The 23259-nt window shown below is 39.0% G+C and overlaps 1 protein-coding gene across 2 annotated transcripts in view; it reads right to left on the bottom strand.

Moving 5' to 3' along the window:
- Positions 1-416: 416 nt before the first annotated feature.
- Positions 417-23259, bottom strand: part of LOC114040558 (DNA-directed primase/polymerase protein-like) — a 33500-nt gene continuing 10657 nt past the window's right edge. The window contains exons 5-14 of one of the 2 annotated variants that reach the window (XM_027858671.1): positions 18066-18213; positions 12348-12635; positions 10423-10585; positions 8899-8987; positions 8411-8500; positions 8226-8334; positions 4967-5049; positions 4830-4876; positions 1181-1252; positions 417-940 (exon numbers count right to left, since the gene is read on the bottom strand). In XM_027858671.1, the coding sequence (XP_027714472.1) occupies positions 665-940; positions 1181-1252; positions 4830-4876; positions 4967-5049; positions 8226-8334; positions 8411-8500; positions 8899-8987; positions 10423-10585; positions 12348-12635; positions 18066-18213 (1365 nt within the window). In that variant the 3' untranslated portion in view covers positions 417-664. The remainder of the gene's footprint in view (positions 941-1180; positions 1253-4829; positions 4877-4966; positions 5050-8225; positions 8335-8410; positions 8501-8898; positions 8988-10422; positions 10586-12347; positions 12636-18065; positions 18214-23259) is intronic. The other variant, XM_027858672.1, reaches the window with a different exon arrangement.

The raw sequence follows: 23259 nt of genomic DNA on the forward strand, positions 1-23259 counted from the left end.
TGCTTCAGATCCCTGAGCGCTGTGATTGGCTGAGGAGGTGGTGTCTGGCTTTGTAAGCTTCATGGGCCTAGGGCTCAGGCAACTTTAAGGTTAGCCTGAGATTAAGGTTAGTTCGTGGCCTGGATTCTTGACTGACAGACTCTACTGTACCCCTATTGTTGACATGCTTTATGCAGGTTAATATCAACCTGGGGCTTTTAGTTCAACTAATACTTCATATACTGGGGACCTTGTGTCTGTGACGTGGAATGACATCCAAGTACAGGGGTCTAGAACAGTGTCAGACCTGTATTAGTAATCATAGGTTATGATATACAATAGGACCATTAAAATATCAGCATTTAATAGAATTTCTAGTAATAATCAAGAAAATGTTCAAAAAGTAAGAAAAAAATTCAATAATAGGTACCATAATGATCAATTTATAAAGCTCTGAACTAGACCTGTGATTTCAAGAGGCCAGATAATTCTCAGATGAGGTCAGCATCTCCTCTGCAACTGCTGGCCCTAGAAAGTTGCCTGTTCTAGTACCAAGGAGCTTCTGGGGGTTGCCCAGGGTCAGTCACACAGCCCGTATGGCATACAGATGTTGGGACTTGAGCCCCAGTCTACCTGATTCTCCTCCAGTGAATTCCCAAGTTTTACCTTTAGCCGCTCTTTGAAGTCACGTTATACTCCTAGTCGTTTCCTGTTCTTGTAGCACTTCCAAGAGAAGTGCATCAGGAATCTCATCCTCATTGGGGCCATCACTGGCCAGACTCTTCTCTGCAGCTTCCGCAGCTTCCAAAAAACAGGCGTCGTCAATCCCATTGTCCCAGTCTGCGTCTGCAGGCACCTCTCTCGTCAATATACCAGAAGAGAATTCTTGTGAATTTGAGGACTTTGGGTTAGTTCCAATGTTCCTAGTTTCGGTTCCATTCAAAATGGGGTCTTCATCATCCTGAAAAAATATGCAAACACCATCACAGACCAGAGACTTGAGGCAGGCAGCCCAGCTCCCACAGTTCCTAAAAATCATACTAGACCAAATAAATGACCAAGAAATCCAATGAGAACAATCTACGATGAACTGCACAAAAAGTCAGCCAGGAGCCCACAGGCATAGAAAGGCAGGTTGCCAACAAAGGCAGATGAGACACGTAGCCCTCCCAGGGCCAGCAGGGATACATGGCATACAAACCTGTCTCTGGAGACAGCAGGAACAGAGGGTGGGCACTGAGAAAATCCAGCCAGATGAGCTGCAGTATGAACCCTGGAAGTGACCAGGAGTGGTAGTAAACATTTCGGATGAGGAAGTGCTCAGCCTGAGATGCCACGGAAGGCCCCAAAGATGCAGCACTCTGAACCTGAAAGCCTCGAAAGAGGCCTAAGCCTCGGAGGTGGAGGTCAGCACAAAAAGCCAAGAGGAGTCCCGTCAGGTTTGCCCACCTCATCCAAAAGTGCATTAGAGGCCAGAGCCTAACCCATGACAAAGCCGCAGTTCAGGGACTAAAGCTTGATAAATGAGTAAACCTAAGACAATAACCACCATAAAGAATTACTGCAGATCCAGAGATGGAGGGAAAAAAGAAAAGGAGAAGAAATTTAACAATTGTTGAACTCTCTGTAAACTATTAAAAAAAACAACAACAACAAACTTGGACGCTTTCAGGAAATGAAAAGTTGCCCAAATCTATTAGAACCAGAAAGCAAAGTGAAAATATTAGGAATCCAATTCCCTCCTGGAAAAAAAAGCCCTAAAATGTTCTATTAATGTCATAGTCAAAATCCAGAGCTTTCAAGTCAAAGAAAAAATACTGCAAACATCCAAAAAGAAAAGTACCAAGAAGCCACAGTCAGAATCACACAAGCCCTGGAAGCTTCTAATATAAACATAAGGAGATATTGGAATTCAACATTCCTTACAACCAGGAATAACTTACCCTGCAAAGCTGGGTATAATCCTACAGGGAAAATTAAAAGCACCTGTAATGGAATAGAAGACTTTCAAGCCATTTCTGATGAAAATACAAGAGGTGAGTAGGAATTTTGAAATATAAACACAAGAGTCAGGAGAAGCCCTGCTTGAGCAATTGAAAGAGGCTCTATGATGCTGCAGAGCTAACATTCTAATAGGAGGAAAAAAACAAGTGTCCCTCTAGAACTTTAATGTCTTCAAAAGGGCATTGAGGGAGTTAAATAAGAGAAACAGGCTGTAGGTGCCTGATCCTGTTTTGGGAGTTTGAAGAGGGGGAAAAAAAAAGGAGGGTAAAAGGAGGAATACATTAGTGGAGAAAGGCAGAATAAGAATGTGGAACATGTTTTTTTTCCTCATAATTGGGGTGCATGAGAAAACAGTATACAGACATGCAGAAAGGGCAAGCAGGCATCAGTGGAACCTCACTTACCTGAAAAAGAGGGTTGAACAAGCAGTTTGGTACAGAAATACATCAAACTCAAGAGAAGGTTAAGAGGAAGGGTGATGCTGGAGAGGCAATACTCAGACAAAACAAATTTCTTGGATCTTGAAAGAGAGGGGAGATTAAGATAAAGACAAAAACTGGAAACTGGGGACAACATGCCCATCGATTGGGGAATAGCTAAATTATGCTGTGTTAATGTAATAGAGCATTATAGTGTCCTTGAGAATGACAAAAGGCATTTTCAGAGAATCCTGAAAACATACGAATGAAATTATAAAGCATGAAGTGAGCAGAACCTGTAGAAAATGTATTTCAAGGACACTGTGTAAAGAAAAACAAATTGTAAAGATGGAAGAACACTTATCAAAGCAATGACCAACTACATCTCCAGAGAACCTGCGATTAAGCAATGTCACCTTCTGACAGAGGCAATGGGCTCAAGGGGCAAAAAAAGACATACCCTTTTGGGCATGGTGGCCACTGTGTGGATTTGTTTTGCTCGATTACGTTTATTTGTTAAAAGGATCTTCTCCTCCATTTTAAATTGAGGGTAGGGGTAGATATGAAAAATAAGAGGGCCACCGAGTGTTTTTACTGTATATAGGTTTATCTTTTCTATGTATTTAGCTCTATTTTGGGGATTTCTGTTCTGCAGCAATGGTCTATTTGGCCCACTACAAGACAGTTTTAACAAGAACTGTTTTAGAACGTTTTAAAATCTGGACGGGCAAGTTTACTTTGTCCTCTCTTCCCACGCCGATCCCCATGCTGGTCGGCAAAACAACAAAATCAACCTTTGAGATTCTTGATTGTTTTTATATACATTTCATAACGATCTGACCCAGTCTTCTAATGAAATCCATTGGGATTTTTGCTATTTCATTAAATCTTTTTACCATTTTTACTGCATTGCTTCAACTCATACAATAATGAATTTCATTAGTTATTGAGATCTAATTTTTGTTAATTTTATAGATTATTTTTACATGGATAATTCCTGAACATTAATTTTTTTGTCATAAATGGGACTTTTTTTGGGTAACTAATGGCTTCTTGGTCATTGGTGGTATATAAGAATGTAAATGATTTTGTGGATTTACCTTTCATCCTGCAATCTTGATGAATTAATTTTTCTCTAATTTTTGTTGCAACTGATAAGTTTTCTAAGTAAACAAATTATCTGCAATAAATGATCTTTTCCTGATCTTTTGATTTCCTGTTAAACCTTCAAAATTTACTTTTCCCTTCTCACAATTACTAAAATTTCTAATACCATTTTCTCTTTGATAGAGATTCTCTTTGATATGTTTACATCTATATTCATTAGTGAACGGTCTATAATTTCTTTTTAGTGTTTGTTTTTAAGCTTTAGGATACCATATATGCCTCATAAAAAGAAATGGGTAACACTTCATCTTTCACTACATTTAGAAAGTCAATATGTGAATTATTTATTCTTTGAAGCTTTGGAAAAAATTCACCAATAAATCCATCTGAGTGAAGTGTTTTATGGGTTAATTCATTGATTGCTTCTCTTATTTCTTCCAATGAAATTGTTATTTATTTCTAATTTTGTTAATTTATAGTTTTGCAAATAGTCATCTATCCCTTTTGCTTAAGTTTTCAGTATATCAGCATGTAGCTGTGTACATTTACTGGTGAAATTATTCTGAATTTGTAATGGTCCCTCCTGCCTTTCTAATTCTGAGGAGTTGTCTTTCTTATTTGTGATTTGTAATTTACTTGCTAGCAAATAATTTGTCAACTTTATTGATCATTCTAAAGAGTCTCCTCTTAGTTTTGTTAATTCAGTTGTCTTTCATTTTCTATTTTAAATAATATCTATTTTTTTCCTTTGGACTATTACTTGTTTTCTAACATCTTTTTTAAGTACAAACTTGTTTTATTCAGTAAGTACATTACATTTACAAAAGGAATAACTCCATACAAAAAGTATTTCCTTTGGTCCCTTTCTCCAAAAGACACCCCTTTCTTTTGCCCTGATAATTACCCTTCAACCTTCCTTATCCATTCTACACAGCAGATAATTTCTACATATCCCAATTATATGTATACACACACACACCAAAAGCTTACTGAATTAGTTATGATAGGAATGTAAGGAACCAGCTGTTCAAATCATTGCACTGAGCTCTGCATTTGTCTGCACTAATGGTTTAATATTTCTGAGAAGGGTTGGCCAGAGTATGAATGAAATTCCAAAAATGAACATACAAGAGAACAATAATAGCAGCCATCCTTATCCTTTATGTCAGGCTAATCGTACATATTTGGGGGAGAGGAGAATGGGATGGGAAGTTATTTTCTTAAGTTTCAGAATGACTTGGATTTAATATTCATAAACATGCATACCTTTAATTCGAAGACAAGTTAGCTAATATAAAATAACAAAAAAATAGCACATACCTCTTTGAACAGATATAAGAGGCACACTTCAGTTGGTAATGGGAAACCTAAACCAGAGAGAAATTTTTATTTATTGCTTAAAATAAACATAGTTTTTTAATTGCTGGAAAAACTGCCTTAAAAAATCAATAACTCACAATCTGATTTGAAGTTTTCTGCTCTGCAGACAGGGTCATGACATTTTTGATACCAGACCTCATTTTTCAGATCCACCAGAATCCTTCAAATATAAATATAAATATTAAGTTTCCTAATCCTTTTGCACATTACTTTTTTAAAACTTTATTGTCATTTTTATTTTTAAAATCACCTTCATTTCTATCTTTTCCCTTCCCCTATCCAGCGAACCATCCTTTGTAACAACAAAAAAGTCAATTCAACAAGATCAAGGAGCAGTCATCTGAATCTGACAGTATATGCAATGTTCTACACGCATATTTCCCTACCTCTACAAAGAAAGGGAGGGAGGGAGGTGCATTTCCTCAGCTCTTCTCCAGGGCCAAGGTTATTCATAGTTTTAAGGAATAAAGGTCTTAGCATATATCTTTTTCATTCTTTCCATTTACATTATGAATTGCTTTCCTCATTCTGCTTAGTTCATTCTGAATCAGTCAATTCCTATAATCTTCTGTGGTTCAATGGGAAGAGCACTGGCTCAGATGTTCACTTCACTTATGACACTACCTCGGGCTAGTCACCTGACCTTCAGTTTATTCATCTATAAAGTATGAGCTCTGTGATCCCATTTGTTTGTCCGTTACCAACTGATGGGTCTCTACTTTATTTCCAGTTCTTTGCTACTCCAAAAATTTCACTGAGTATTTTGGGGTCCATTGTAGAACCTTTTGTTTTTTTACTTCCTTGGAGCAGATACCCAGCTGTGGGCTCTTTGGGTCAAAGGGTATAGATGTTTTCATAACTTTTTTTTTTTTAGCATAATTCCAGATTGCTTTCCAGCATTAGTGGATCAATTAATAGATTCTTATTTTTATTGATTTGTTTATTTTTAAGATTATCTTCATTTTTCAACACCTCTCTTTCCCCTCTTCAGCAAGTCTGTTGTAATGGAGAATTTTAAAAAGGGGATAAAAAAGTTCTGCAAACCAAGCTGTATTAGCTTTGTCTGATAGTTTATGCAATGTTTCCCCCACCCACGGTTCCCTCACCTCTCTGTAAACAGGGAAGGAAGGCACACTTTTTCAACTCTTTGAGACCAGGCTGAGCCATTTATAATTGCATAGTGCAGAACATTAAAATAATAAATAATAAGCATTATTACTAAAAAAATTTGCTGTCTACTGTCTGCCATCAATCAAGTATCTACTAACCACTTATTATATGTCCCTATGCAAGGCACCATGCCATGATATGCAGGATACAAAGGAGTATGAAAAAAGGCCCCTGCCTTCGAGGTACTAACAGTCAACTTTAGGAAACAAAAGATAGGTGAAAAGCTAACAATTATTCCCCACAGGATGGAAATACTGAACCAGTAAAAATGAAGAGTGACATGCAATGATGCAGGAAAGCTTCTTGGAGGAGCTGATCTTGAAAATGGATAGTAGGATTTCAATTGAAAACGCCCCATTGAGTGGGATGACAAAAGGCAGAAAATCACAAGCAGTATTTTGGGCATAGTGAGAAGGGCCTGTGCTGGGGAGACAGGGGTACAGTGGAGAGAACAGTGTTCTACAAGTCATGTTGGGACTCCAGGCGAGGCATTTGTCCTCACTGTGTCTCAGTTTCCTCAATGAGAAAACAAGAGGCTTGGATTAGATGATCTCTAAGGTCTCTTTTAATGCCAAGAATTTCTTGGAGGGTGATGCTGATGTTTCAAGCCTTAGAGTGTCTGTGACAATGATAGAAAGGAAGTCATGAGATGGAGTGCTGTGTTGAGAGGGATCATAAGAAAATAGATTTAGAGTTGGAATGGTTCTTAAAGGTCATCTTTTCAACCCCTTTATTTTACAGATGAGGAAACTGAGGCCCAAAGAGTCAAAATGACTTGCCCCACATTGCAGACAGGGGCAGAGCCAGGATTCAAATCTAGGCACCCTTAACCCTTTTCACTGGACCACACTGCCTTGCAATGATGAGTCTGGTTTTAGACACAGAACACGGGAATCGGAGCCAGGAGAGCCCTTTTGAGACCATCAAGTCTAGACTCTTCATTTTACATATAAGAACCTGTGGCCCAGAGATATTAAGTGCTGCACCCAATGTCCCAGAGCTAGTAAGGCATGTGTTTAACTTAAAACAACTGCAAATATTCACTAAACACACACACTCAAGACTTGGAAGACACTCCTATGATGAAACTATAGACTTGGGAGTCATCCACACAGAAGGGATAGTTGAAGCTACAGATTACAGAAAGAGCAGAGCAAAGGTCCAAGAACTTGTGACGTTTAGGAGGCAGAAGGAAGAAGAGTTAGACGGCAAAGGAGATACTAAAGGGGAGACTGCGTCTGTGCCTTTATATCTCACAGTGCTGTTATGTCTGAAACTTAGAGTAGACTGAGAGATAATGGTCCAAGCATGATCAACTTATTAGGCTAGCATTAACCAATAAATTGGGTTAATGGCCTCTCTCAATGACCAAAAGACCTCACTGAGGGCTGACTTAGATGTGTTCCTTCTGATCAGCCTGACAGTACATTATTTGGACCTCCCCTGGCAAAGTAAGACAATCCCATTGGTAAGATATTATAATGAGGAGGTGAGATGAGAGCTCTTCCTCATTTAGAAAATGGGAACTGTTGTTCAGCTGTATCTGACTCTGCATTAGTATCTTGGCAAACATATATCAGAATGATTTGCCATTTCCTTCTCCAGTGTGTCCCCATTTTACAGATGAGGAACTGAGCCAAACAGGGGTTGAGTGACTTGCCCAGGATCACATAGCTAGCAAGTGTCTCAGGCTGATTTGAACTCAGATCTTAGCACTCTATCCACTGCCCCTCAGATAATAGGATTAGGCTGCAGACAATGCTAAGTAGTTTGCAGTAGCTTTGATTGATTCAACTTGAATTTGAGTTAAATGGGTAATGGGCTAACAGTGCAAAGGTAGATAACACAAGGGTGATTCTGCTCTCTCTTTTCCGGGTTCCCCACATACTAACGTCTTGCTAATCCCATTTCTGTTCCTGACTCTAGGGGATTACATTCCCATTCCTAGCTCAAATAGCTCTCCTTAACTTGAGACTTCAGACTAAGCCAAGTAAATGCTTATCAAGTAGGGCAAAAATAAAAATCAAATGTAGTAGATACAGATTACTAGAAATAAACTATAACTATAAATTTAATAAAATTCTGTGCAAAAACCCAATCTAAAATGGCAATAAATTTACAAAAATATGTATAACTCTTTCTTTAAAACACTAAGCATTTACTTACATTATATTATTACTCTTGTGGGCTCTTTTAATATTTCCACACCAGCGATACTTAGAAATATCATAAACAAGTAATTCTTCTGGGAAAAAGTAGTTCCAACACCGAATTCCTGAAACATCAACAATATTTATAAGTTCAATAGAACCACATCTAAGCAATACTTAATAAACAACAAAGATATTTACCTCCCTTAATGCCATTCTTATTCACCAAAGAAAGAACAAAGTTATCAATTTCAGGATATGGTGAGCACTGGAAGCCTTCAATGACACCCACTGCAACAAAAGAAAGGGAAGGTGTAAACTACTCAAAAGAGCTAAACGATATGCAGCTAGATTCTAGATTGTACTTATTCAGGGGCTGTAGATTTTTTCAGCCCAGGTGCCCACATTTTCCTGTTTTTGTTTTGTTTTCCCTCCTCTCCTGTTTGCTTTTTGGCAATGAGAGAGCAGCTCAGGAAAGAATGAGGGAGTGAAACTGAAAATCAGGCCAATTTTGCTACTCCTTAGCAGTTAGGGTAAACCCTAATTTTTAATTAAGTGCATGATTTTACAGTTTTTAAAGTGAGAAATCTGTAACAAGAACACTGTGCATATAAAAGGTCTCATTTAATTTTAAGACTTAATAAACTTTAAAGAAATAGTAAATATATAAAATATTTTAAATAGCATACCTGTAGTATTGGCACTGTTAAAATATTTGGTCCTTTTTTGTTTACTTAGAGGTACATCACAGGTAAGGATTCGTAAAGTGTCTGAAAATCTGAAAATACAGAGAAAATTAAAATGTCATTACTTAGTATTAAAGAACAAAATGCCAGGGAAAACAATTAAGTTCTAAATATTAAAACATTTAAATACTATTTGTTCAACATCTGTTGCACCACATTTATCCATATAATCCCCCTTTCTCCCTCAAAAGGAAGGTGATAGCTACTGGATAAATTAATCCCTCTGATGAGAAGGTGAATAAGGATTGCCACAGTTATAACCTGAAGCACAATTAGTACAGTGTTTGGCACATAGTAGGGACTTAAATGTTTTTTTTTTGCCTGAAAATCAGAAGAGTTATGTGTTGTACTAGACAAATCTCTGAATAGGTAGTCAGGAAGCCCAGGTTCTAATATCTTCACCACATTCACAGAGACAATACTAGAAGGTTTACAAAGCACTTTCTATAAAACCACTCCAGGAAACAGGTAGCCCCAATGTTATTATTATTATCCCCATTTTAAAGATGGCTCAGTGATTTACATATAGCCACATAACTAGGGAGTATCAAGTCATGGCTGAAACTCTGATCTTCTGATTCAGAGGCCAGTGGGAAGGCAGGAACTAAGCATATATATAGTGGCATATATATAGCCAGGCACTGTGCTTATAGTAATATCTCATTTGATCCTCACAACAACCCCCATGGGAGGTGCTATTATTATCCCCATTTTACAGATGAGGAAACAGAAAGACAGAGGTTAAGTGACTTGCCCAGGTTCACGCAGCTATTAAGCGTCTGAGGCTGCGTTTGAACTCAGGTCTTCCTGCCTCTAGGCTCAGTGCTCTGTGCAATATATGAAGCTTCTAGTCTAGTCATTAATTTTATGATGAATGTTATCTTGCAGACAAGGAAGCTGGAGCAGATAACAGACAGAATGCTGGGTGATAACTCTGGGCCCTGCCCATCTTCCCGCCCCCCCCCAGGGCTTAAAAAAACAAGGTACAGGCCAGAGGAAAGTGGAAGGGAGGTGTGATCATGAGAAGAGGAAAGAGGAAAGAGTCCCTACTCTCCAGGATTCTTGCTCATTTCGAGGGAAAGGACTTGGACTGTATTTGAATGTATAGATCTCTAAATAACCCGGCTCTGGGATCCTAGTGTGGATGAGGGAGGGGCCGTGAAAAGGCTCCTGAGGCCCCTGACACCAGACTGATGCTCTTTCTACCCCAGATAAAGAACCTAAGAACCAGAAAGATGTGAGACAGCTCCTGAATCAAATGCAGGTCGATGATACAACCTCCCCTTTCTCTGCAGTTCTCTTTTGAGAGACTTTTCTCCTGACCCAGAGAGGCACTAATCTCCAATATCAGAGGTGATGACTCCAGGGAATGCAGAGGCCTCAGATCTGATACCATCAGATCTTCTTTGATAAATGTCACCACAATTATCACAAATAAATGAAAAGCCTAATTCTGGCACTGCATACCTGATGTTGGTAACCAAAGAAGAAAGGAAATACTGGTTTTCTTCAGAAATAGTCTTTGATTGTTTTGGAAAAAATTTGTTATCTTCAGCTACTTCCAAAGACACACATTTGCCCAGTTTTGATGATTTGTACAGCCGGAAGTTTCTATTTCTTGTATAAACTCCTATATAATATACACATGTAAAAAGCAAAGAAAAAAAATATTAATTTTGAGAAATCATTGTGACACAATGAAAAAAGTTCTGGTCAGAAGATCTGAATTTGGGTCTCTGCTCTGACTCTTATTAATTGCATGTCAGCGGACAATTCATTTAATTTAAGACTCAGTTTCCTCATCTGTGGAATGGGTTTTGTAATATTTACAGTCAATCTTAAAGCATTTTATGAACTTTAAAGTATTATTGCTATGTCATCTATTAAATAATCTTATTTTTATTTTTTATTTTATTTTAGGCAATTGGGGTTAAGTGACTGGCCCAGGGTCACACAGCTAGTAAGTGTCAAGTGTTTGGTCTGAGGCTGGATTTGAACTCAGGTCCTCCTGACTTCAGGCCGGTGCTCTATCCACTGTGCCACCAGCTGCCCCTTAAATAATCTTTAAATAATACTTTTCATAACCAGTAAATATTACTTTATTACTGTAGTCTACATTAGGCACATATGGGAAAAAATCAGCTTTTTATCCAAGGTTACAAAATAAAAGTTTTCTTTGAGAGGATATTCAAGTCTTCTCTGAAATTGTTAAGGAACATTTAAGAAAACAGTTCCCCATTATTACATAAATGGATGTAGGTATAAGGTTGGACTAATTCCCCCAAGCAAATCATTATTAAAATATTCCTATCAGGCCTGTAAGCTGATTCTTTGAGGCAGCTGATGCTCAGTGAATAGAGCAATGGGCCTGGAGTCAGGAAGACCAAAAGTTCAAATCTGGCCTCAGATATTTACTGGCTGTGTGACCCTGGGCAAGTCACTTACCCTGTTTACCTCAGTTTTCTTCATCTGTAATAGCACTTACCTGCAAGGTTGTTGTGAAGAACAAATGAAATAAGATTTGTAAAAAGTGCTCAGCACAGTACCTGGCTCAAAGTAGGTGCTATATCAATGCCTATTCCCTTACCTTCTCTTCCTTAGGGGTCAGGCCTTTCAGGAACTGGATATATGTCATATGAGACAGTTTTTTTTTTTTTAAGGCAATTAGGGTTAAGTGACTTGCCCAGGGTCACGCAGCTAGTAAGTGTCAAGTGTTTGGCCTGAGGCTGGATTTGAACTCAGGTTCTCCTGACTTAAGGGCCGGTGCTCTACCCACTGAGCCACCTAGCTGCCCCAATATGAGACACTGTTAAGGGGCAAGATAGGCACAATATTTGGCTACTGGTGACTAGCATGGCTGGCTGGATTTGTATATTATTGAAAGTTATGTTGACTCAGTTCTGAGCCTTGCTTCTCAATCAGGGCTGGGAGAGGCTCTGTTTGGGGAAGGCAACACAGTTTACAGCTTTTTATATTACATGCTCTTTGTCACATAACCCTACCTACAAATGGCCACACACTTGCTGTCTTTGGGAGGAACTGAAATGCTCAACCCCTTTTGCTGAGATGGACCTATCCAAATTGTCTTTAAAGTTACCAGTAAAGTCTGGCCCCACCTTAAAGCTATTGCTGATCTGCAGTGATTAGCCCATCAGTAGCTACCTGGACTTACTTAAAATAGACCCCTTTTAATTCTTTTTATCCTGAGTTTTGCCTCATTAGTCAAGGTGAAAACCCAAATGAAGAATTTTCCTTTCAACAGTCTATTCCTTGATCAGCCCTCCAAAATCCATTTCTCCCAATATCCTTTGAGGCTGGTCCAAAGCAACCTGGATAGAATAACAATTCCAACAGTTATGAATTTACATATGAATTCACAAAATTTTACATACCCACATCTACAAAAAGGTGATTATCTCCGCCTTTATTCTTCACAATTAAAAAGGAAAGATCTGGTGCATTCTGCTCTGATGTCCCCAAATCTTCTACCTTACATGAATTAAAAGGCTGGCTTTTCGCAGTATTTTTATCTTCAGATAAGTTTGTAAAAGAGGTTTCTGGTTTCACTATTGTTTTCGTAGACAAGGAAATTATGTGTCCTGGTACTTCTGGTATCTTGTTATTAATTTTACCATCCTCTAATGCAATCACAGGTTGCAAAATTTTTCTAACAAAATTACCTTAAAGAAAATAGATGCGATTAAGCAATTGTTTTATTCAATTTAAAACTTCTAGCGTTAACCATATCTACCTAAGGTCAAGTTTTCTACACCTTCAGAGTAAGTCAATATTTTCCCTTCTACTTTGGACCTATGTGCACAGTGCATAAGGAAAGGAAATAAGGAAAAGGACTAAGTGATCAAACAACCTAACAATGGGTTTGAACAATAACTCTGAATTTATGGCTGACGCCCAAGCACTTTGCTTCCACTCAGTGAAACGGTTCCATCAGTTGATCGCAAGGACTTGACCCATTCAATGCCCTTCCTCTACTCCCCTAGCCCCTTGTGCTGGCTTTAGCTATCCCAGCCCCGCCAGCCCTAGCATTTTTACTAATCCACATCTGGAATACGTTCTGCTATGGGCACCACATTTTAAGGACACTGAGTAGGACATGTCCAAAGGAAGGTGGGAGGGACAGTGAGATGACTGGAAACCATGCCACATGTGGGTCAACTGGACTAACCAGGAAAACTTAGACTGGAGAAGAACGTGTCAGTGTCTTGCAGCGTCTGAGGGGCTGGTATGAAGCAGAAGGGCTGGACTTGCATTTGGCTTCAGGGGACAGAACTAGGAGCAATGGGTAGAAGTTACAAAGAAGTGGACTTCAAGTTAATATCAGAACAAACTTCTTAAAGAGTTATCCCAAAATGCAGCAGGCTGTCTCAGGAGGCCATGGTTTCTCCATCACTGCCAGTCTTCAAGAAGACTGGATAAACACCTGAGGGCCCAATGGGGATTCCTGTACATCCTACTGCACTCAAAGAATGCACTACTCTGACTCAGCAGGGCTGCTCAGAGCTCCTCCATCTGGTTCCCCTGCTTCCCCTCAGATTCAGACTCTTCCAGTCCCAGGAAGAGATTCACACTTGACCTTAATAACGCCACTGAAAGTCAAATTAGAGGGATTACAGTCAGGGCAGGAAGACAAGCTGGAGTAGAAACTGTCAGGGCAAGGGCTGAAGGGTGAGCTAGTAATTGGGGACACATCTGATTTACCAAGGAATCAACCGACTCACTGACCGAGATGAACACAGACAAACCCTTCCAATTTCTTCAGAAAAATGCATTTATAATTATGCATAATAGAGTAATTAAATCTGCTTCTTTATGGAGTTTAAAGTTTGTTTTTTTTTAATGATTTTCAAAAGTAAATTATATTTCTTTGTTATACTTGGCATTTTGGTCAAGTCCCCCTAAACCAATGTTTATTTTGAGAAAACTGAGTATCAGAAGTATTTCCTGTACATTAGTCCATTAGCCTGCGAGCTCCTTAAGAGCAGAGACTGTTTTTGACTTCCTTTGTATCCTCAAGGCTTAGCAGGGAGTCTGACATGAAATGGGCACTTCATAAATACTAGTTGGCTTGACTACCCACATCGAAAAATAGGTCCATCAAGAGCTTCCTTAGATTTTTTAAGTTTGCATGTTAGATAGCTTTAATTCCTAAATACTGGCTAAATTAATAAAGCTAAGAGGACCTAAGAGGGATATCATGGAGTTGTGGGTAGAAAGCTGGCCTCAGCTCAGTCAGGAAGACCTGGGTTCAGGTTCTCCCTCTGACATTCACTGGCTGGATGACAATGGGCAAGTTCTTTAAACACTCAGCGCTTCGGGCAGTTCCCTCACATCATATACTGCTGGCAGAACAGGTCCTGGTTGGCAGGAGCAGAGGGAGTTCTCTCACCAGGAGTTTTCTTATACCAATGAAATCACAGGTCTGGACAAAATGAGGCTAAGTAAAAATGTGCACTACTCCAATTTAAAAAGTTACAATAAATGTATTTGTAAGAGACTTTAATCCCTAATTTGTAAGATTTATTTACATTATGAACACTTCTGGATGACATTACATAAAACTACTAAGCAAATCAACAACTACCACTATAAATTCATTATCTCTCTTATACTAAACTCTGACTCTAGCTAAAGAAGACTGCTTCCCCTCCTCAATCTTCATTTTCTACTGTTACACCATTCCTAAACAGGACCAAACCACTGTCAGCCTTAAACAGCATTTAGTCACTTTATTTTCCAGGCAGCATATTCAATTTCTTGTAAATTAGTAAGAAGACAAGAAGCAAAAGCAAAACCATTGACTCTCTGTGCAAATAACACACAACTGCCCCCAGGATATGGTGAATGATCAGCACCCACAGACCAAGACATAAAAGAGAGCAGAAGGTACTCCAAATAGAAAATGGTATTATGTTTCCTAATTACTAACCTGGCTCAGTAAAAACTAATCAAGGGGCTTAAGATGATGATAAATGAACTTGGATGACATGGGAAATGAAAGCCATCCACCAGCAGGATAGACCTGTGTGCTGGCTGGGTTAGAGGCTTCAGAGAGGTCTTGGCCATTTGTCAGCTTAGACGAGGGCCTCCAGGCACCCCCCCCACCCCGCCGCCTCCACCCCTGTCCCCCTCTTGTCTCTCCAACATCCCCAATTTTGGTGCCTCGTTAGACTTGTATTCCTGAGGCTGTATCAAATGCTTTGGGCCTTTCTCAACTGTCTCGTAAAAATGTTCCTGCCCAGTATCTCTAGGTCTTGTAATAACTGAGCATCTCTGTGACTATCTGATCATGGGCAAAGTCACATTTCCTAAGCCTTTGTTCCCTCTTTTGTAATACACATCCACCACATCTAAAGGGCATTGCTCCCAAATGAGCAGGAACTTTAATGGCCCTGGATGACCAGGAAGCCTTGTCAACACAGCCAGAGGCTACCAAGAAGAGGCATCAAAGGGGACACGGCTTGTGCCGTGTCCCAACCATGGGGCTAACCAAGTTCAGGCTTTATTGGTGTTTAGGGACAATCTAACCCAACCACACTAGGGAAGAGGGGGAAGGCACAGTAGATATCGGTTCTGTCACAACCTACTTTTCTATATATACACATATTTTTGGCTATCCTATCCCTACCACCTCTCCTTTCACCCCAATCCCTAAATTGCAAACAAATTTTTGTAACAAATATTCATAGTCAAACAAAACTTAATTTCCACATTGATCATCCCCCCAAATGACATGCCTTCTTCTGTATCTTGTGTTATGAGGTGGATAACATACTTCATCACTGCTCCTCTGCAGTTGTGGTTGGTTGATCAGAATCTTTAAGGATTTCAAAGTTTGTTTTTTTAATAATGTTCTCATTTTGTTCACTTTATCTGCATTATCTGTTCTTCTAAGTCTTACTAGGTTTCTCTGAAACTCTCCCTTTCATCATTTCGCTGCCTGCACATAACCTCCCTGGGCCTCAGTTTCCTCATCTGTAAAATGAGGATTAGATGGATGACTCTTAAGTCCCTTACAGCTCCAAACCTCTAATCGAGTACAGAAGGAAGACTCTGATATTTTCAAAACCAAACACAGAGGTTTTGATCTTGGGTTACTTGGGTTAATAAGGGTGCCAACAACAGAGGAAGGTTACAAGAGAGGCAAAGTTTATGGGTATTTCCTGGCAGGGGAGACAGGAAAACAAAGATGAGTTTAACATATGACACATTAGGTCTGAGGTCCAGATAGAGACGTCCAGTAAACAACTAGAAATATGAAACTGGAATTTAGGGGAAACAACAAAGATGTGGAGTCACTGGAAGAGAGACAATAATTAAAGACAAGAAAGTGTCTGAAATTGCAGAAGGAGAAAGAAGAGACCAGTTTCCAGAACAGAGTCTTAAGAAAGGAGAATAACTAATGAGAACTGAGAAGGAGCAGTTAGAGAGAGAGACTACATGGTACAGTACAAAGAGTAAAGGACTTGGAGTCAACAGACCAGGGTGGGAAAACTATTTCAGTAAATCACTGGCTTTGAGACCACAGGCAAATCACTTAATCTCTGAAAACCTGTTTCCTTATCTGTGAAATGGAGATAATAATTCTTGCACTACCTCCCTCACAAGGTTGCTTAAATGATCTGTGATTCACTGATTTAAGAGTTCCCTCTGATGCTGCAGGTTATAACGACCAAATTCGCCCATCCCATTCATGTCTTGTCCACGTCTTCCCACAGTAGGTCACAGGGGGTCACGTAGAGTCATGAAGGCCCTTTTCACTTTTTCCTGACATTGCCAGCATACCAGTGAAGCCATATTTTTCCATCTGTCATCTCTCATTCTTGTCTCATCTTCAGGCCATCTTCTCTTCCCACCAAACAATTCCCCGATAACGTTTTTCACTACTGTTACTTGAGGTTCCTTATCCCTACCACATGGCTCTCCTTCTCCCAGTCTCCTCTGTGCGATACTCATTTTTATTTCTTCAGAAAGTAATTGTGTTCCATGGCTTGTTGTCATATACCAACAATCAGCAGAATACTAGGATTGAAAAGATGGACTTTTGTTTTCATGGGAAGCTTGGGGTCAGCAAAGGAGTGTTGCAATTTCTCAAAAGCATTCTTTTGCAAACTTTAAAATGCATATAAATGCAAGCAGTTATTATTATTAGGACCTTACTACATCTCTATGCTCAATAACTAGGCTTCCGTAAGTATGCTCAGACCTTTCCCAGATTCTGCTGCCAATGTAAGGTGTGGACCTAGAAATGCTACGTTAAATAGTTTACTGGCTCAGTAACAATCAACATGTCTTCCTGCTGGCCCTATGATGAAACAAGCAGGAACCCAGTGACTGGGAATCATTCACCCCAGTCCTTTCCCTACACATGTGCCCTTCCTTTTTGCTTAGACTAGCTTTGCATAGATTTTCCCTATTTTCCTATCCCTAGGAGCTGGTACTGGCACATCCTCATCCTTCTGACTGCGCTTGCCTAGACTTTGGCCCACTGCAGCCCAAGGGTCTGTTCTGAAACATAGATTTGGGAGAACAAGAGAAGACATTAAAGGATGAAGGAAGTCAGGAACCAGATTCCATAAAAACAAGGAGACTTTAAACGGGGGCCACTTCTGCCGCAATAGGAAACCTCATGTTTCTTTGCTGGGGCAGGACAAACACTTGACACAGCCAGGTTAGGGTTCTACAGGTTAAGACTTGGTCAGTGAATGGGTTATAGAATAACTAGAGTGCAGACTGTAGTACCAGAGTAGGAGTGAAGTTTTAGAGCTGGAGGGATCCAACCCCCTCATTTTACCACTGAGGGAAACCGAGGCCCAGAGAAATTAAGTGACTTGCCCAAGGTCACACCAGTAGGAAGTGGAGCCAGAATTTGAACCCAATTGAATTCCAAATGCAGCTCTGTTTTCACAATATCATGCTGCATCTCATATCCATGAAGCTCAATATCTACTTTTAATACATTGTGATATGTGCAAAACATCTACTTCAAATACATTGTGATAAGGGCAAAAAAAAAAAATCAGTATCCAACACAATTCCACGGTTTTAAAAAACTAAGTTTACCAAAATTTAGAAATAATCAATGCACTTACCAACATGGATATTATTTTTAAATGCAACATTATGGAGCTGAAATATTAAATGTCGGCTAAATTTTTCATCAGTGCTAGAATCCAAGTTGAGAACATCTTCTGCTGAACAATTAACATTGAATAACTCTTGAAGGGCTGTACAAACATGCTAGAAAATACAAGAATATAAGCAGTTTGAATGCTTTAATTTTTCTTAAGAAAACATACTACAGAATTTGGAAGCAAACAGAATCCACCTAGTGACTGGTTTTATCAAAATCAAATTGTAAGCAGAAAAATTTCTCACACAAATTTAAACACAAATGCAGGTTTGCAAACCTGAGTTCTGAGGAGAATCCGAATTTCCTCACTCTGAAATTAACTAATTAAACTGCTATTTGATTGCTAACTGTGGTTTCTGAGCTGTTGTTTTACCCCCAGGTTAGAGACTGGCCCAGGAAAATTCTGTCAACAATAAATATTTGAACACACATTTATATGCATGCTCGATGAGAAGACATGAAAGGGTTGCTAACTGAACTGATAAAAGGCATACCCTCATCAATGAGGTCATAAAGCCACTGAAATATAAGATTCATCTTGAGTGTCAACATTACATGCCATTAAAACACCTCCAACTCAAGCCATTTTACTCCAGTTGTTTCTGAGAAAGGAGATAATTTGAAGGCAGTGTGGTATAGTGGAAAGATTGCACGATTCAGAGTCAGAGAACAGGGGTTCAAATCCTGGCTCTGTCATTTAACTCCTGTGCCCCTGGACGAGTCACAACCTCTCTGGTCTCAATTTCCTCAACTCCAAAATGAGGGGTTAGATGAGTTGACCTTTAAGGTCCCTTCCATCTCTAAATCTATGATCCTATGAAATGGATGAAGGGAAAAACATTGACTCTGATTATCACTGTTTCCTACAGATCACAAGGATGAAGTCAAAAGAGTTAGAAGCTGCTTCTGCCTACATACTGTGGACTTCTGCGCCAAGCAGAGCAGCATGACAGCCAAGAGCAACATTTGTTTAGAATAGGGGCCTTCTGCATTCTCCTCATCATGGAGGGGAGTGACATCAGATTGTGAGCTATATTAAATCACAAAACCTAGAAAAGCAGTGAAAAAGACAACCTGCAGGACATTTGGTGTGAGACCCAGCTAAGACAGATCATCTCAAGGGCACATAAACATGAAACAAGCAGGACAACAGGACACATTAAAAAACAAGGCAGGTTTGCCAACATTTGAGAATAGAAACCTATTTTAATCACAGATGATCATGAATTCTACCACCTCAGTACCAGATATGAGAAAATGGCATTTAGTCAGGAAGAATGGATAAATCTGACCAAACACACATAGAAGAAATGCATGCATCATGTAGCACATTAAAAGAATCAAGAGATTGATTTTTAAGGCATATCAGAGAGGGAAAGCCTCTGAAAGAACGGAAAAGACCAGAGATGATATTATTAACTACAGAAGGTTGAAAAGACAATAGCCAACTACCAAACCACCTATCTGTTTTGCCATTGCAATAATATCCTTATGATAATACTCTAGAAATGCTTTGAAGGGGTTATTTTTGATGAAAATATGAGAAGGAAACAGAGACTTCTACAGACTTTCTTGCATAGCAGAAGACTTCTTCACGTCACACAAGTGACAGAGGTGTTTACAAGAATCTATTGTTTAATGTCTGATTACACCAAAAAAGAGTTTGATTCAGCAGGGCATAATGCAACCTTAAAGGCTCTTGTCCAGTAAGGAGACTCCTATAAAATGTTAAAATGGTAAAACCCTCACTAACTGATTCAACCAGAGATAATTCTTCTCATTAATTCTCTGAAATATCAATATATTAGGTGGTAAAAACGGAGAAGTATTCGCTAAAAAGACATTCCCCACTGTCAGGGAGGGTGTCCTGCACCAGTCCAAAGGGAAGAGGGTTTCTGTACAGATGCAAAGTTTATAGGCTATTTCTGTTTGTGGATGACATTGTGTTGACTTCATCAAACCTCAGGACACTAAAGGCCCCTCCTCAGTAACATCCACAGCCACTTTAAAAGATACAATCTAGAAATCCGTACAGGAAAAACAAAGTAGATGAAGAATTCAGATTATAGTATGCAGGACTAGGCACTGGATATGGATGAGCTGGGCACATAACTGAACAAGAAAAAACAGGCAGGATGAATCACGTTTGGGAAACTACGAAGCACTCTGAATGATCTCATGTTGGCTGCTACCACAATGTTCCTCTGTGTAACACATTACTCTATTAGCTGTGTAGTAGCACAGTAAACGATAGATCATCATGGTTTCAAGATAATTAAGATGACAGGTAAGCCAAGGGCAATTGAAAGAGGCATGGTGGGGATAGGAAGACTGGTCAGTAATGAGTAGAACCTGAAAAGTGGAATAAGGACCATCACATCAAGGATGTCTATCTTGGGAAAAGTGGATCAATCTCATAGGGATAACAGATGTACATCCCAAATGGTGTACATGTATTTAGCACACCTGGAAAAAAGACTCTGTAGAGGCTTTACAAAGGGTATTGATAATACCATTAGAGGATACATTGTAATCTGTACCAATGGCAGGGATGCACATACCAACCAGCTTTCAGAGCTGTCAGAGTCAAGTGCAGCTCTGACCATGTCACCCCACTACTCAATAAACTCTAGTGGCTCCCTATCACCTTCGGGGTCAAATATAAAATCCACTGGCTTTTAAGTTTTCTTAACCTGTCCCCTCCCCACCCTTTCAGTCTTCCTTCACCTTATACCCTCCCTATTAGACTCCTTGTTGTTCCTCAAACAAGATATTCCCCTGCCCCATTCCTTTGGGCTTTGTCACTGGCTCCGTATCCTCTATGCCACGTCTGTCTGGGATGCTTTCCCTCCTTGTCTCCATTCCTGGCTTCTTTCAACTCCCAGTTCAAATCTTACTTCCTACAAGAAGCCTTTCCCAATCCTTCTTAATGCTAAAGCTTGCTCTTTGCTGATTATTTCAATTTTTTCCTCAATATAGCTTGTTTGTATGTTCTTTCCCTCATTAGACTGTGAGAACACATTGCCTTTTACCTTGTTTTGTATCCCCAGAACTTAGTACAGTACATGGCACATAGTAGGTACTTAACAAATTTACTGATTGACTCCTTAGATGCAAGTATAAAAATAAGAATTTTTATTATCCAAGCTAAAAGGGCAAATGAAGCATTTTCTTTTTTGAAAGTTTCATTGATGTTTTGTTTTAATGTCACAAACATTTATAGGTTATCCCCATCATGTAAGAAGTCTTTTGCAACAAAGTAAAATAAGAGAGTAAAACTAGCAATATTGTGACCTTATTTCCACAGCTGTAATAACTTCTGTTTTAGTTTTAAAATGTTTTTTTTAAATTAACAGAAATCTATTTTTTCTACCTCTTTCTTCCCACCCCATTTTTTAAAAAAGGGGAAAAGAAAAACAAATTCCTTGTGACAAATATGCAAAGTCAAGCAAAACAAGTTCTCTCAATGGCTGTATACAAAAATAAATATATGTCTCATTCTCCACCCTAAATCTGTCCCCTTTCTGTCAGGAGGTAGGCAGTGTGTTTCATTATTGGTCCTCTGTAATCATGGATGGTTAGCATAGGGATCAAAGTTCTCACAACTTTTGTGGTCATTCCTGTAGTTTATAGAAATCCTCAAAATTATTTATTTTTAATGATATTATAATATGAATTGTTCTCCTGGCTCTGCTCCTTCACTCTGCATCAGTTCATACAGATGTTTTCATGTCTCTTTGGAATCATCTACTTCTTACAGCATAAGAGGACTTCTCACATTCATATACTATGCCTTATTCACCCATTCCTTATCTGATGGTCATACTATTAGTTTCCAGTTTTTTGCCATCACAAAAGAAAATTATTAAATAGTTTTGTGCATATAAGATCTTTTTCCTATTTCCTTGATCTTTTTAGGGTCTAGGCCTAACAAAAAAAAATCTTCAAGAATTGTAAATCTGACTAATGCAAAATAACCAACAAGCTAAAAGTAACAACTTTTTCCTTAAAAAAAAAAGGAGGGATAGTAATGTTAAATAAAGTAACATTGTTTACACTGGCAGCATCTTCATAAAGTAATGCTTATTTTATTTTATTTTATTTTTAGGCAATTGGGGTTAAGTGACTTGCCCAGGTCACACAGCTAGTAAGTGTTAAGCGTTTGGTCTGAAGTCAAATTTGAACTCAGGTCTTCCTGACTTCAGGGTCACTGCTCTATCCAGTAATGCTTATTTAAAAAAAAAAAACAAAAAACACAAAAATACAGTTCCACTTTAACTTGTAATTCATCTTTTCATTTCTAATAACGTTGAATTGGGTTTGGATTTCTCTCTTGGCAGGTGAGGAGACTGGGCATGAGCAGCTGGGAAGGAACACAGAAGACTGTACTGAACTGAAAGGAAATCAGGGATTTTAACAGTCAGAAGCAAGGAGGAAATGCATGGGGGACAGAGAGTGTGAAGGTATGGAGACAAGAGAAGGAGTGTTGGGTATGAATAATCAGAAAGCCAAGCTGGATTCCGTGGCTAACCAGCTCAACTCTGCATTATCCTCTGCTCTTGACTCCCTTTTCCTATTGCTCTTGAGAGAAATGATTATTTCTTTCTTATATTAATAACCAATTATTAATTGAGATTAAGATTTTTTTTCTTTCTATTTTCTCATTCAGAAATAAACCTCTGCAGGTTAACATAGCCAGTCTTTGAAGGACATTATTGGCCTTGCCCCAAAATCTACCCCACCTAGATCATCTTATCTAGGTGGAATTGTAACTCTACCCAACCAGAAAAACTTTATACAGAGAATTTAATCTAGGTGAACTCTGGTCCATTGTGTTTCTACTCAGGCTTAGGGTGGGATGGGTGAGGGCAGATCCTTTGCATAGACTGGAGGGGTAGTCTGGAGTAACAGTGACATAATCAAAGTCATGCCCCCCAGATTCTCATTAGAATAGGTCGACTTCTCATTATAATATTCATTTTCTCATTAATTGTTAACCAATCAGAGATGATTGCTGCCCGTGGGAACATCCACTCTTCAAAGAGCATATTAGTATTGAGAGGCCTCCCTGATTCATCTTTGGTTTATGAGAGAAGGCCAAATGACCATTCTTTTATTATTTGCTACTTATAATTAATAAAATGATTAATTAC

This window comes from Vombatus ursinus, unplaced genomic scaffold, assembly GCF_900497805.2.
Source record: "Vombatus ursinus unplaced genomic scaffold, bare-nosed wombat genome assembly UNPS02013587.1, whole genome shotgun sequence".
Taxonomy (NCBI): Eukaryota; Metazoa; Chordata; class Mammalia; order Diprotodontia; family Vombatidae; genus Vombatus; species Vombatus ursinus.